Source organism: Drosophila yakuba, chromosome X, assembly GCF_016746365.2.
Source record: "Drosophila yakuba strain Tai18E2 chromosome X, Prin_Dyak_Tai18E2_2.1, whole genome shotgun sequence".
NCBI classification, from domain to species: domain Eukaryota; kingdom Metazoa; phylum Arthropoda; class Insecta; order Diptera; family Drosophilidae; genus Drosophila; species Drosophila yakuba.
The window spans coordinates 4,489,246-4,505,135 of record NC_052526.2 but is presented as its reverse complement, the minus strand read 5'-3'; the positions used below and the strand labels follow the sequence as shown (position 1 = coordinate 4,505,135).

The following is a 15,890-nucleotide window of genomic DNA, read 5'->3' as shown; positions in this document are numbered from 1 at the left end:
GCAATAGAAATACAACAGCTACAGGGATGCAAGAATGCCGACAGGCCGAGCGGCGGCGGAAAGAAAAAAATGCAGAATGGAAAGCGCGAGTGGAACGGAATGGGAAATGAAAATAGAATAAGAAACAGAAACGAACGAACGGATACGGATACGGATAGAGAAGTCGGGGTACGTACAATGGCGTGCTCATGGGCGAACAGCCCAATTTGACGGGCGGCGGCAGTGGCAACGGCGACGGCGGTGGCTCCTTTACCAGCTGGCCACTGCAATAAGGTAGCGGAAAACGCCAACCGTAAAGACTGCTTGGTTAGATGGTTTTGGGTTGATATTGTGATTGTGGTTCGGTTTTGGTTGGATTTGGTTTGATTTGGTTTGGTTTGGTTGGATGTGTGATTGGATGATTGGAATAATACATGATGAGGTTGATTTAGTATCGAAAAAGAGTTGAATTCATAGATATGGATGTAAGTGACCAACAATGATTGGTGTGTATGTATAACTTTGAGTGCTGTTGTTATGTTTCTTTTACATTGATCAAATTGCTGAGAAAATAACGCAAATAAATATTTGTAGGTATTCCAAATTTTTATAGAATTCGTAAAATTGGATAACGTTATTTTATCAATTATAATTCTTAACTAGACATATTTAACCTGTTTCGGCTTAACACACACTTAAAACGCAACAATCTTGTACAATTAGTCAACAAATTAAGCAAATGATTTTAAGCAAAATTGGGTGTTTCTGTGTTAACGAGTGTGAGTAATAGATTTATATTATTGACTTGGTTTGTGTTGTTCTGTTTTTGGTCTTCCGATAACATTTAATATTGCACTAAAAATTTCATGGCAACCGAAAAGGTAAATGGTAAACAAATTGAATGTTAAATTTTGTTAAGTCCCTCTGGACTTTCCGGACTTTCCGCTCAGACGGATATCAGGGAATTGCGATTGAACAATAGGGACTTGGGCCGCGCATAAACCCAATTGTATTCGAATTCCTGGCGAGTGTGGCTTAATATCGCAAAATAGGAGCGTGTGGGCGAAAACACAAGTAGAATGCAAAAAGCATAAGGTTAAATTCGAATCCGATTCTGATTTTTAGTGCAATATTTCATTCAAAAGTTTTCCACTCAAATAAGGTAAAGAAAACACAAAGGTAACAGAACGAAGTGATTAGCTTAAGGTTATGTTTGACCTTCGAAAGTGGGCTTGAATCAAATACATATCGGCTATATTCACTTGGTTCTGCCTACTATGTATATATAGATGCTACACATCGATGAAGCTTACCTGCCCAGCTTGGCCTCGTCGTCGATCTCGGAGGGCGATCGCTTGGCCTTGCGGCACATGGTGGCCATGACGCCCATGTGGACGGTGATGCAGCAGAGGAGGTCGACCACGAACAGGAGCAGGAGGACCCCGCCGAGTGCGATGCCTACGATGGCCGCCGAGGAGAACACCTGTCGCTCAGCCACCTGGATGACGTCAATTCCTGCATTTTGCATTTTGTTTGCAGCGTATTAGGGAGGGTGCAGACGAAGGGTCGGTAGGGGGAAACAAGTGTACTTGATTAGTAAGTTCATTCTTTCAAATCGATGTATGTATATTTTGGGGAAGGAGTATTAACTAAACGTATCTCTAGGTGGTACGGTGCCAGCACCTGACTCACTAGCCTAGGGAAACTCCTCCAATTAACAGCTAAGCTTACACATTTAAAACTCGGATTCTTAATCGTTTAATCGTGGTTAATCGTTTAAAAGTTTTTTTTTACATTTTTGTGTGTGTATTAATTTGTGGTTGAAATTAGTAGAAAGGTTTATCATAACGAAATCATAACAGTAATAACAATAGTAGTAGCAATCATAAATTCCAAAAACACAAGAGGGAAATCAATTTCAAATTGCACCAATTGACATAACATGAAAAGCATTTTCAAACAAAGCAACAAACTGAGCAATACAAATTTTCATTTCTCCTCGTCGCCGGATTCCATATATAAAAACTGGAGGGATTACGAATAAAGCATGCAGCCGGGATTTTGGGGGTCTTTTTCGCTCAGCACAAAGAGATAGTGAGAGAGTGGGCGGTGAAAGTGAGAAAATTAAGCATTTGGTTGAAGTGTTTAAGAGTTATACAAATTGCAAAATACATAAGTAGGCCAATATGCAAAGTATACAAGCAGTGTTAAGCAGTTCAACTTAAAAATATAACTGATTGATACCTTATGTTATATAGAGGTGTATTTGTATGTACATTTCGTGTGCGGAAAGGGGATTATATAGAAGGTAGGGAATCGTTTGTCTAGAGTGCCTTGCTTGGGTTTTAGAAACTATAAAATAAACAATCAACAATTAACAATGGGGTTTTTATAAACAGAATTCTCTCGGTTTTCGGGTGTACAATAATTTGTTTTTCTGGTTATTTAACTGATAGTGTCTGCGGTTGATTGTGTGCAGTGCAAATAAACAGGTTATGATACATATATACATATATAGGCGTTAAAAACATCCTTTTTTTGTTACCTGGCGGCGTCCAAATTGCTGATGGCAGCCCTGTCCCAAGTCACACACGCACGCACTGCTTCTGTTAAAGTTTTCTCTTTATTACCCAAAATGAACTGCTTAAGTGGTAGCCTTTTTTTTCATTTCCTTTTACCAACTTTGTTAGCGTTTTTGTGTTCGACTTCGTTTGCTTACATCATTCGGGAGAATGTTATAATATGATCTGTGTGAACAGTGAAAGGTCCTACTGCTTGCCCAAGGGCGTTAAAAAAATCGCTTTCCCCATCTCAGCAACGTTAGGCGGGCTGCATTATTCACTAACTATATGTGTATACGTATGTATAACTAGATATTGTAAAGGTATAAACTGTATTTATGTTTCCTTCTTTTTGTTTCTGATTTAAGATATATATTTGGCTAGAAAAATCGATTTCGCTTGCTAAAAAAACGTGTATACAGGAATATCGGTTCGTCTAGATCGAGTTGCATTCTAGTTTTGCCTTTCTAAACGCTTACTATCAACAGAAGGTAAAACACTTGAGTGTGGTAAAATTCGTAATGGCTTTAACTTATTTAGAGTTACTTATTGTCCCCTCTTAACGTTTACGTGCTCAAAACAGAACAAAGACTCGGATAACTGCTCGCAACTGCCTGAAAGACAGTGTTGGAAGAAGCTTTTGGGCTAACTTTAGAGTAGGGTATGGTGTAAATGTATTTGTAATTGTTTTCGTAACTTGTACTCGTATGCATTTAATAAATTTTTTTTGTAATTTTCTTGTAGAATTTCGCTAAAATTTGGTATATATAATTTGGTATTCTTTTGTTTTTAATCTTTTATCGCTTGGCAGTGTTGTATAATTCACGTCGAACTAAGCGGAACGGGTGTACGGAATCGGCATACGTTCTATAAATGCTCTCGCTATACACATACAACTAAATAACAACATAACACATTGGCTTAGTGGTAAAACAAGGTCTCTAGCGGTTAGACATAGGATTTAGGATACATATAAGTACAATTTTTTAGTTGGGTAAGCTGTGTTTCGGTTTTGGCATTTCGATTTCGTCTTTCTTTTTTTTTTTTACTAGGTACTATCATATATTTTGGTTTTTTATTTGTACAGTTAATGGAATCGTGACCCGCCCTAGGTAATATATTTAATGATCATATTCTCTACTTGAGCACATTTAACGTAATTATGTCCGCTTCTTCATGCTTGTTAAGGGTATGTTTTATTTTATTATTTTTTGCGTTTTTTCATTTAGTTTTCTTATTATTTACACATTGACACACCAAACGGAAACAAGAGAAAGAAACCCATGATAGATAATTTATCAGCAGAAGGATCCTCCAAACACTGCTTCTTGATGGCTGGAAGCAGAAGCATCGGCATCTAAGGTCGTTTAAGCAGTGTGCGTCGTCGGCAGCAAAATCAGCAGCATAGTCGGCAGAGCAGTAAAAATTACAAGCAGTTGGACCAGGGGTGCAGCGCCACTCGCCGAGGGATGGGGATTATCTGTTGATTTTTCGATATTGGTTGTCGATTTTCGATATTTGAATGCATTTTGGCATTTTTACAGTTCGATTTTGATTGATTTTAGTAGTAGGAGTTGTTGTTGTTGTGGTTTTTAGCACATACACACCATAAAAGAGAGAAAAACAAGGAAGAAAAGTGGTAGAAGAAAAAGGAAGAAAAGGAAACACACAAAAGAACATTTCGTTGTTGTTGGTTGGTCTAGATTTGCTTTTTCTTATGTTTTTGGTTACTGAGAAGACAACGACGTTGGATCAAACACAATGTGCAAAGGGTTAGTTAGTTGTTTGTTAGTTTGCAATGTTTGCTTTTGTTTGGCTTGGTTTCGAGTTTGTGTTTGGTTTTGAGTGTTTGATTCCCTAACAAAAGGGCCACAAATGTGTTGTTAGTAAAGTTTTGTGGTTGTTGTTGGTTAGAATTATAGCTATGACTAAATGCCTAATTAGATGCACACACTAAGTTCACTGTTTAGCCAAAAGATCGAAGATTAAATATTGGATTTGGGGTTGATTTGGGGTTTCGGTATAAAATTGAGGTTATGTCTAGGCAAAAGCGGTAGGAATGGGTGGTATGGGGAATAACAGTATACACAGAGAGAAATTGACAGCTAGAGAAGGAGCACACACAAACACAAAGGCTTTAATACAACACAAACAAACAGGCTACGCACAACATTTATGTACTTAAAATTAGCAAAGAAAGGGACATCAAGTCAAGGAACAGAGACGACACAGCGAGAGCGACAGAGAGGACAAGAGTGTAAGTGGGGGTGAGCGAAAGAGATAGAGACAACGCAGGCAGAAGGAACCGATAAAAAATAAGTACGACAGCAGTTGCAGTAAATTACAGTTTGTTTCATTGGTTTTCTTTGAATGTTTTATTTGAGAAACGTTTTCATTTTCATCGCTTATAATTCAAAAATTTAACTAAGGAAGTAATCGCATTATACAAACAAAATCAAATCAAATTAAATCAAATAATAATCGACGTAATAAATAATAATAATGAAGAGCTCTAGTGCGGTAGTGATCCAATTTGAAAACAGAAAATACTTGCATTTCTTGTTTTTTTTATTACATACTAGATTTACATTTAACAGGGTTCTTGTTTTGTTATACGTATGTGATGAATGCAGACACACACACAAAAATATAAAGTATAAAATTATAATCATAGTTTTCGAGTTTTTCATTTCCTTCATTTTGTGTCACAAAAATGCCATGTTTAGTGTGTTGGTAATTATAATTAAGTAAATGCTTAATAATGATAAGAAAAAAAAGAGCGTAAAGTAAGCTAAAATTCAATTCAGACGCGCGCATCTCGCACATTTCTACATATCGTACAACGGCTGACTGACGAGAGTGTGGTGAACCTCGCATTTGAATGCGAATGAAGAATGATTACGGTTTGATCTCAGAGGGACGACAACACGATCTCGAACGAATTGTATTGCTTAGTCAAATGCGTTGCAGTACTTTTGCCATTTTTTTTGGCTCAGTGGGTTGTGGGGTGTGGACATTACGATTGGAATGTATACATTGTAATGGATTAATGGCTTATTATCAATAAAAGAAGTTAAGATGGTTAGGATGCTCGAGACAATTCAGAACTCACGAAAACATGCAAACGTAAAAGGTTTTAAAAGAATAGACAATGAATTGAAGTCATTACGTTGAGCAAATGAGGTTAAAATCGGGGAGGGGTTCGGTTTTAGGATTTTGGTGGGACATTACAAGGTAAGGGGGTGTAACACTGAGTGTACACGAAAAACAAAAGTTGAAACGCAATTGAAATAAACACTACAAAAATGTATGCAAAATTCATCGATTATATCTGGGATATATTATGTATCATATTCATATATAAATATATATATATATATGTATGTATAGCAGTAAAAATTATGTCTTTATCTAGATATCATGTAGATGATGGTTGAGTGTGAGTGAGTGTATGTATATATAGAGATTTTTCAGTTATATATTTTGATCTTTTTCGTTTTTTACTGGGATTTTGTAGACTCGATACGATTCGATTCGATATTATCGATGTTCAGTATCGAACGATCGGTTAGCCAAAGAAACAATGGTCGTATGATAGCTCTCTGCTCGCATTTAAAAAAGAAAATGCAAGATATTGTCCACGAGCAAATCTATATTCCACTGTGTTTGGCTGATTGATCGATCGATTCTTCTTTTTTTTTTTTAGACCAACATTGAGGCTAGGACACTAAGTAATGTTATGCTTATTGTGGTGGCCAGCGTAATGATTGTTGTTGTTGCTGTTGTTATCGATGTAATTGTTGATGTGGCTGTTGTTGTTGTGAACAGTCGTTTGTGTAGCGCACCGACACCGGAGTTAAATCCGGCCGAATAGAGCAACGTGCCGAGATTGTTATTAGCTGAATCGGACTCACCTCGTGTCGTCTTCATGATAATGGAAGCAGGCGAGGAATAGCCGATGGCGTTGTGCGCCTTCAGTTCGATGCGATAGTAGGTGTTGCCCACCAGCTGGGTCATCTCGAAGGATGTGGTCTCCGTCACCTCGACGGTGTTGCAGGAGTTCTCCAGTTCCGTCCAGGTGCCGCTGATCTTAACGCCCTGCGGAACAAAAGAATGGATTAGAATGAATTCTTTTGGGAATTACAACCGCCCCACCAAAAACTAGATTAGGTCTATAAATACCATACTAATTCCTACGATTAGTACTTAAAAAAAACCTCACTTACCGGACAGTATTTGATCTGGTACCTATCAATAGGCTCTCCATTGTCAGCGGGCACGCCCCAGCGCAGCTCAAAATGATCGGAATAGGGCGACACGACCACCGGCTCCTCCTTGTCGTGCTGGACGGGGTTATGCAATGGCTTGGGCTCCTCGGGGGCCGATCGACGGGGTGTGGACTGCTGCTGATTGACGCCCCAATTTCCCAATCCCACCTGGTTGCGAGCGGCGAATCGGAAGCTGTACTCCGTCTGTGGTCGCAGTCCCTCAACAATGTACGGTGAATCGGGTGACCAACTGCGGTTATAGGCCGTCGACCAGTCCGGATTCAGGGCCTCCTTGTACTGCACACTGTAGTCCAGAATGGGCAGACCCAGTTCGGTTGATGGGCCGCGAATGTCGAAGGTCATCGTGGTGGCGGTCAGTTGACTGGGCTTTGCTTCGGACACAAAATCAGGCACACGTGCCTCCTTCAGTTGCATATCGTGTTCGGCGGAGCCATGGATGTTGGTCGCAATGCACTTGTAGCCTGAGTAATACTGCCTCGTTACTGGATGCACAATCAAATCGCTGCGGGGTCCAGTGCCGACAATCTTCAAGTTGGTGTCGTACAGATCCTTGATCTTGCGACCATTCCAGTGCCATTCAATTGTGGCATTCGGGATGCCCATGGCCAGGCAGCTGAGATTCGCCTTGCGCTGCTCCCACGAGAAAACCGGAGGCAAATCCTTCATGTGGCTGAAGTCCGGAGCAAACTCAACGGTAATGTGTCCGGTTTTGTAGGCATCGGCTCCCTTGTTCCTGGCAATACATTGGTAAAGTCCATCGTCGGAACGTTCGGCATTGGCGATGCGAAGGGTGCCGGTGCTCTCGCCACGCTCCTCATCGAAATTTGGCTCCAAAATGATGCGTGGATCGTCATCCTGCTGCCCGTTGGTGTACTCCTCCTGGGTTCCCCAACGTCGGAAGGTAATCGCCGGTGCCGGACGTCCTTTGGCACGGCAGGTTATGGCAATCTCCTTGGTCCTGGCCCCGGTCACATTGTACAACTCATAGATCTGCGGACGCACCAAAACATTCAGCTTGGTCTTCTGGTCCACTACACCGGCCTTGTTCTTGGCCAAGCATGTGTATGTTCCGTAATCATCTTGGCTAACGGAGCTGATGGTAACCAGGCCAGATTGGGGATTCACTTGGAAGCGATCGGCGGTCGCCACGTTCAGTTGTGTGGCATCGCGAATCCAGCTAATCTCCGGAACTGGCTTGCCTGTCGCTGTGCAATTGGCTGCAAAGGGTTTGCCCTCGACGGCCTCCAGATTGGTGGGCAGCGATACGATCACCGGCTGAATGAAGACCTCCACGCGAATGGTGCGTTCCAATAGCTCACCAGTTTCGATGACGGCCGCTCGGCATGTGTAGATACCTTCGTCACTTTCCTGGACATTGCGGATGAGCAGGCCATTGGTTTGCACCACATACTTGTCGTTGGTCGTGCGGATCTGTAATGGTGAATCAGGTCAGTTGTGCAACTCTACAATAGTAAGTCGTAATGGTAGTCAGTTCTACTTACCGGGTCTCCGTTGCGCAGCCAGTCGATTGTTGGATTGGGATCGGCTTTAACCTCGCACATTACCACGTAGTCTTGGCCAAGAGTGGGATACTGATTCTCCGGTGCATTTGTCCAGGTAATGGCCACTGCAAAAGAGCAAGCGAAATATGTTATTTAGTTTGACGTGTTTATGTTTTTATCAAAATAAATAAAGCTAATTATTATATTTTTGGCCTGTTTCTTATTTATCTGTTTGTATTTCCTTTTCTGTTGTTACTGATTGGAAAAACCATTGTTGCTATGTGGGCAATAAGACAATTGCCAACTAAACAGTGATACAAGGATTGCAGTCCTAAAGTCCTTAAGATGTGCAACAAACAAATTCCTGATTTCGCTTCCCATTCATTTACACAGCACACAGACCTAGAACAAGGAGCAAAGGACAAGAAAAGAGATGCTCGGAAAAATGCAAGCCAAGCCGGACGCTATTTTTCTGGTCATGTTGACAATCCAAGCGAAGCTGTACGTGGCGAATACGTAATATAATTTTAAACAAACTGTCGGGCACATGAAAGCAATTCAAGCTTCAAGTGCAAAGTCCAAGACATGTGCGCGGCATTCTCCCTCTCTTTTCCAGAGGGTCACTAACGAGTTGGAAAATGGGGGGGCAGATGGACGTCCCTGCCTGGCTGCCAATAAATCTGCACTGGCGAGATGACTTGGAAATGGAAAAAGGGGAAAGAGCAACAGAAAAAGTGTAACGTCGTGCATTGCAAAAGTCAAATTCCTAGATCAAATACTTGCAAAGACTGTGCGGCACTGAGTGCCAGTAATAAAAGCAACAAGGAGCAGATAAACGGTCGTCCTCCTTGGAAAATCGGTCTATTGAAGAGTACCAGGTGTTGGAAAATCAAAGCTCAGACTACCAACCAACTGCAATGCAAGTCAAGGCGTGAAGCGAAAGAGTACCTTAAATGTAGAAAATAGTCAAAAGGCCTGAAAGGCAAATTAAAGGAAATCCCGAAGGTAAATTGCTGGTGCAGTCGTATTCCAAAAGGCAGTGGGAGATGGACTGGGAATTTAGTTGGCAGCCTAAAAATTGATAAAGCACTATAAACACGCATAAGCTTTTTCACTAAATTTACAATTTAATGCCCTCAATCGATAGCATTGCATTTGGGAATGGCACTGGACCACGATTTATTTATAGATCTACTTTCATCAAAATTTTAAAAATATCACATATCACTGTACAGATAATCCTCTGAAAGTGCCACTCGAGGTATTTCAAATAACATGTTAATCAAAACATGAAATCTACCTGTCAGTTAAATTTCATTTTATATTTTATACTCCAAATCTTGACTAAGTTTTGCTTCTTTTCGGGCTAGAAAAACCCGTTTGTCAACGGCTTTCAGGTGGAAGTGGATTCCACAGCCCACTTAAATATGCCATCATATTTTCCATTTGAAATGGCAATCTTGGCCTAAAAGCTGTTAACCATCATTGGCAGCCTTTCAGTGCCAGCATGTGTGTGGCTCAAATATTTACACTTTATTTATAAATCAGTGTAATAACAAGCCATCTATGTCTGTCCACCGGCTGTCAAGCTTCCACATACATATCTATATGGTATATACATATATATATATATATAGAACCGAAATCTTTATATATATGTATATATATATTGGATGTCCGGCCAAAGCCAAAGCCAAAATAACGGAAAGTTTTTATTGGCAGTGTCTGGCTCTGGATGTCCTGTATCCTAATGCGCTCTACTCCTTTTTTGCACCCACACAACATATAAAATAAATAAAAACTTGCTGCTCCTGTCATTTCTCTCCTTTGCCCGGGATTTTTCCAGCATTTTTCCTGCCCCTGCCCCTCTGGCCATTCCTCTTCATCCCCTTGCTCTTTTCTGTTTGGCTGCATTGTCGTAGCGTGTGAGACTTTGTTGTTCAAACACTTTTCGCTAGCTGCGTTCGTTTCTGACGTCTGATGGGCAGCCGGCACACACAGATATATACATATGTACATATATATACACCGATTTATATATATCCAGCCAAACGGAGAGGGAAAAAAGATGAACTAGTTTACGATTTCATTATTAGTTTGAACAAGGACAAGCCTGTGTCCCGGAGTCCAGGAGTCTGGATCCTGAGCTTTCTTTACCGGTGCCGGCGAGCAATGAACATGACTCACAACTTATTGAAAAAGTTGCTGCAGAAACTTATTAAAAAAGGTATAAAAAAATAATGGATAAAGGAACGAAAGGAGACCGACAGGGGAGAAGCTATTTGATTTGGGGCCTGTACCGGCAATAGGTTCAAATTACCGCTGACCAGGTCGAGTCCACAAAATCGGTCAACAAAGTGATAATAAAATTAAACAGATTGCTGCACTTTCAGAGATTAAAGATATTATATGTGGTTGGATCTTTTAAGAAACATATTTCCAGCATGTAGAACATTTTTTCAAGTTTGCATTACCATACTAAATACCAACAATATTGTTAAAGCCCAATTATTATTTATGCTAATTTTTCATTTTCGCCGGATCTTGTTTTATAGCTGTATATTATGCTATAAATCCTTGTTTGTTTTGTTACTGTGCGGCAGCAGGACGAGCACTTCCGCTTAAGAATCTTTAAGTTACCGACAATGCCAAAAGCTGCATTGCACACCGAAAGCAGAAACAAGCTAATTGGTCAACCAAGGCAGATGCATCGAAGAATTTATGTTTGCCAAGTGCAAAACTCTCTAATGCCTCCAATCAACGTTATTAGTGGCAATTACATGGCCGGCATTGCAAAAGGATGTCTACTATTATCGGATAGCAAATTAAATTCAAATATGTATATATAAATAAATATGGAATTAATGCACTGCCTCCATTCTTTGAGCTAATACGCTTTAATTCCCCTAATTGCGAGCTACAAACAACCAATTGCACAAGATAACTCAAAGCGCTCGAAAACGGAAGTAGATTCTAATCTGCTGCCATACCACCGATGTAGTTTGCGTCTGTTGATGCTGTTGCTTTTCTGGCGGAAGTTTGTTTTGAGCATATGCATTTATTAAAAGCATAAATATTGAAATATTAAGCTGTGACTGGCACAAACAACGGTATGTAAATATGCCATTCCTTTTCCCCCTCCGAATTCCCACTCATGTGTGCCATGTTTTCTTACACTGAAAGTGAAGCTCATCTGCATAACAGTTCTATATGGATTTAATTAACCTAAAGAGGTGAATAGAATTCCCTTAACAAACAGAGGTTATCTAATAATCGAACTGCATGATCACTTACTTGACTGTTTGATTTACACGTGCGGAGTTTCAGTGTAGCAAAAGTAAATCTTGCAATTTGCCTCCAGCTCTCTGGATGTCTGTGTTGCAGTGTGTCTGCTTATTTGCTGAACTAAATGCAACTTGTGAGTTGTCAACACAATGCCAGTTACTTCTAACCCCTCTCCACCCCATATCCTGGCCACATCCTCGCCCAAACCCTTAAGTTACTCGTTGCTGATGTTGATAACTAACTGTTGTTGGGCTTTGTATTTGAATTCTGGCTGGCCAACCTGGTTTTGAACTCGTCCAGGAGCAGGGGCTCTTAAGTCGACTTAGCACGAACATTCCGACCGCAGAGTTGGAGAGCTCTTTAAGTTGCACCTCTTGCTTGGCATTTGGCAGCACTCGCGCTGATCAACACTGATGTCCTGGCATTTAGTCAACACTGACTGTGTGCAAATGCGAGACTGCACTGCAGCACTGCCCCATTGCAACACACCTGCTGTTTACCTGCCCCTCATTGTGACGAGAGATTCCATTCCGAGGCAGTCATTGCAAGTCAAACAGTTAGCCTGACATCGATCGAGAGTGGAGTGCTGCTAGCAGTCGTATTTCTTCCATACACTACAAATACTACTCCTCTAGTCCTCGAGTTCCGTGTGCCCATATCACCGGGCACAAATTGTTGCCCGGCAAAATATTTGATTTCATTTCAAACGCACCAGCCTGGGCGGCCTCTCAATACGATTTGCTCACTCTCTGCACCCCAATAAAGGGCCGCAACTGCACGGTTAGAAAAATGTGGGATGTCATCGATTTGGAATCAAAGTACATATTTCAGAACGGCTAAGCAGTTAAATTACCAGTTGCGAAAGTAACGATGCCAAAGCACTGAGAACTGAGAGATGTTTGGCATCGGTTTTAGCCTAATGCAATTACCTAATCCAATTCATTTCCATTCATTTTCCCGGTGTACTTCTGTCGTGCTCCTGCAACAGTCCAGAAATTCTCACATATCACGAGAACGAGTATTGTTGCCCCACTACTTCTTTACCTTGACCAGATACACCCTTCCACCAAATGTGTTTGTGCATCCGACGCAAGTAGATAGAGTAGATAGAGTGGGAGCAGGGGGTGGGTTCCAGTTGTTAGCGCCCAGTGGTTTTCGCTCCGTGTGTGCAATGAGTACGAACTTTAAATTGCTTAGAAAAATCAATCTCGTAAAAGTTTTGAGCTGCAGCGTCACTTATGTGCACTCGACTGCAGGCAGGTGGTAAACAGGAGAAGGGTTCGGGAGCAAGGTCTTTCGCTTGCTGAAAGAGCATGGAAAGAGTTTCTAGAGAATCAACGAGCCAGCAAAATGTGTGCAGGTGAATGGGGTTGTGGGTGTGTGGGTGTGTTTTTTCCAGCTGCTTATTGACGGACGTGTTCTGCTTTGTATTGTTGCTGTTTTACTTTTGTGTTATTTTTTTGTTGTAGGATTTTTTGTAGTGAAGAAAGTGGGTGGCGGCAGGGGCAGATCCTCAGCTATTGCTTCGTACTGGACGCATCCATTTTGTTTTAGATTCGCTTACACTGCTGCGCATGTAATGAAATCCCGGCAACTGTAATTTCTTACTGCCGTAACACTGGAAACTCTGGCATTCGGGCGCTCTGGAACTCTGGAACTCGAGCAATGTGCAGGGGACACAAATTGCTAACAAGATAAATGAATCATGCAGCAGAGGAATCACGTCGAGCTTTTCCGCTTTCAAATGGCGATTACTCACAGCATGCCGGACGACGAGGGGGAGTTCAGATGCTCCCTAATCGATGGCGACAACAAGTCAAGCATGCTTGGACATGCAATGACAAATTTTGGCCACCCGAACACAACTGTACTTGGCTCGGAACCACCAAGCCACCAAGGCGACCTGGCCAGCCACAGATTTGCTATTTTATTTAATTGGTGGCTTCAATGCATATTTGTCAAGATCGCATCACGTAAATACCACTTACTGTAGATCTAATAAGACTGTTTGAATTGGAAGCTGATAATTTAATGGAGTGCTCTTACTCTTAATGCTTAAAGTATACATAACTTTACTGTTGCTTTTTCACATAGTACAAATACCAAACAAAGACAATGGAAATAAGCATTCCCATCCTTACATTTACATGGCATTGCAAAATGAATGTAACAGAGTAATTTTCCATATATCTTAAGATATGCCACACACTTGCACAAAGGTCATGTGCAAATAAATATATAAGTTAAAAAAAAAGAAAAATCCCCAAACACAATTTGTGGCTCTGCCGCTGGAGTGTTATTACATACTGCAACTGGGACTTACCGTAAGTTTTAATTGTGACGCCCTTCTCGAGGATCTCCGTATTTGCATAGGAGGCGGTGCAGTAGTACTTGCCGCCCATTTCCACCGACAGCGAGGTAATCATCAGGGCCAAACTTTCGCCGGGCAGCGTTTCCGTGTACATCGGCGGCTGGTTGCGTCCATTCCTTTGCGGCGGGAAAGCACGGAAAATGCCGGAAAAGCAAGTGGTGGGAGGGGCGGAAGAGCGGGCGGGCAATGAAAGTTGGTTGAATGTGTATTAGTAACGGAATAATATGCATTTCATTTGTACGATTACGAGTATAGGAGTATGGGTGTCAGTAGTAGACGGGTACTCGGTATAATTATTATTATTATTTTTATTACGATGGTTTTATGATTATGCTTATAACAATTACCGTTGCTGTTAGTAAATTCCCTGCTTTTCTGTTCCCCTGCTCATTTGCATGCCTCACCAAAATGTGTTAAGAATTTTTCCCCATGGCTGTTTCCTTTAAAAACATACATACGTATGTATGTATGTATATATAGAACGCATTTTCTGCAAATTTGCCACGGCGACTTGAATGGAAAATGTGAAAATTCTTTGAATTCAACAGCAAGTGCGGTTCCTACTTTTCAAAGGGGAGGTGGAAAACCAGCTTTTCCTCATGTTGCTTGGCCAAATCGAAGCTTGAATCTCCTTTGACAACCCCAATTGCGAATACAATTGATTTATTTAGTGTTCACTGTTTTGATTGTAAAATATGTAGCTGTGATACTTAGTTGACCATAACTATAACAACCTTAAACACACTAAAATAATTCATAAAGTGATGTGCGTGTTTAACCAATATGCTAATCAAACCTCGAGTCAAATTCCATTTCCTCACGATTCGCTTTTCTTTTGCGCTTGTAAGTGTCTGCAGTTTTCCATGACTGCTCTCAGTTTTCTTCCTTTGAATATTTGCGAATTAGCAGGAGTAAATCGCATAAGGCAAACAAATTACTTTGGTCCCCTTCCAATTCCCCTCGAATAGTGGGAGTTATTACAAAAAACTCCAACTATTTTCAAACTGCTGGTCATTGTGCTACTCACGTACTAATTAATTAAAAAAGTTTTCTTCGTGGCGCCGAAACTAAATATACATAGAGGCGGTTATTATTATTGTTACGACTTTGCCAAGCAAAAATACAAATACAAATACAAATACAGAAAAAAAGGAATGGGTAAAGGCAAAAAGCAAGATGCATTTTCCTTTCTCCTTTTTTTCAAGCAGAAATTACAATATTTGGAAAAGCGGCAGTCATTGAAAGCCTTCTTCTTTTTTCGGCGGTGGATTTCAATTTTTGACAGTCGCTCGACTTTTGTTTTTTGCATCTTTTGTTTTTACGACTGTAATTGGTTTTATATATTGCACATTGCACATGTGTGCGAGTGTTTGTTTGCATTTCCCTGTTTGTGTGAGCTCAGGCACAACCTGCGTTCGATTTGCGATTCGTAATTGTTTGCAAAAATGCAAAAACAGAAAAAATATTCGGTGAACGCTGCACGGTTTTTGGTTGCTGCACAGTCTTGTTCGCAAAAATAGCACCAAGTGCCTTCTATGCCAATGAAAAATTGTTTCCACCTTGTAATCCAGACTTTAAACTTAGCAAGCGCTGATTTTTCACAATCAATGTCAGCCCGCCCACATAATAATGGATTTAAAAAACACAAAATATATGTAACTTGAACTGACTTGTGCGCATGGAAAGCCGTCACTGTCGAGCCCAAAATTATGCTAACCAAAGTTGTTGACGCAGAAAAAAGTACGACGCCTCGCAGGAAAACCGCAGCAGTGGGTGGAAAATGTGAGTGGAGGGCGTACTCCCCCCACGGAAGAGGGGCTCTGAAGACATTGTGCAAAAATTTCGCTGCATATTTGCGTTGGATTTTTAATATTGCGCCAAGCACCGGGCACATTGAAAAACG

General features: G+C 41.0%; 1 protein-coding gene across 8 annotated transcripts in view; it reads right to left on the bottom strand.

Annotated features, from left to right (window-relative positions):
- LOC6524261 (fasciclin-2) overlaps window positions 1-15,890 on the bottom strand; it is a 64,518-nt gene that overhangs the window by 2,289 nt on the left and 46,339 nt on the right. For 2 of the 8 annotated variants that reach the window (XM_015190085.3, XM_002100088.4), the window contains 6 exons: window positions 13,940-14,103; window positions 8,332-8,456; window positions 6,767-8,260; window positions 6,455-6,638; window positions 1,293-1,494; window positions 177-263 (listed from right to left, as the gene is read on the bottom strand). In XM_015190085.3, the coding sequence (XP_015045571.1) occupies window positions 177-263; window positions 1,293-1,494; window positions 6,455-6,638; window positions 6,767-8,260; window positions 8,332-8,456; window positions 13,940-14,103 (2,256 nt within the window). Of the gene's footprint in view, window positions 1-176; window positions 264-330; window positions 1,014-1,292; window positions 1,495-2,583; window positions 4,021-6,454; window positions 6,639-6,766; window positions 8,261-8,331; window positions 8,457-13,939; window positions 14,104-15,890 lie in introns of those variants that run through there. The other 6 variants (XM_015190087.3, XM_015190086.3, XM_015190084.3 and 3 more) reach the window with 4 other exon arrangements.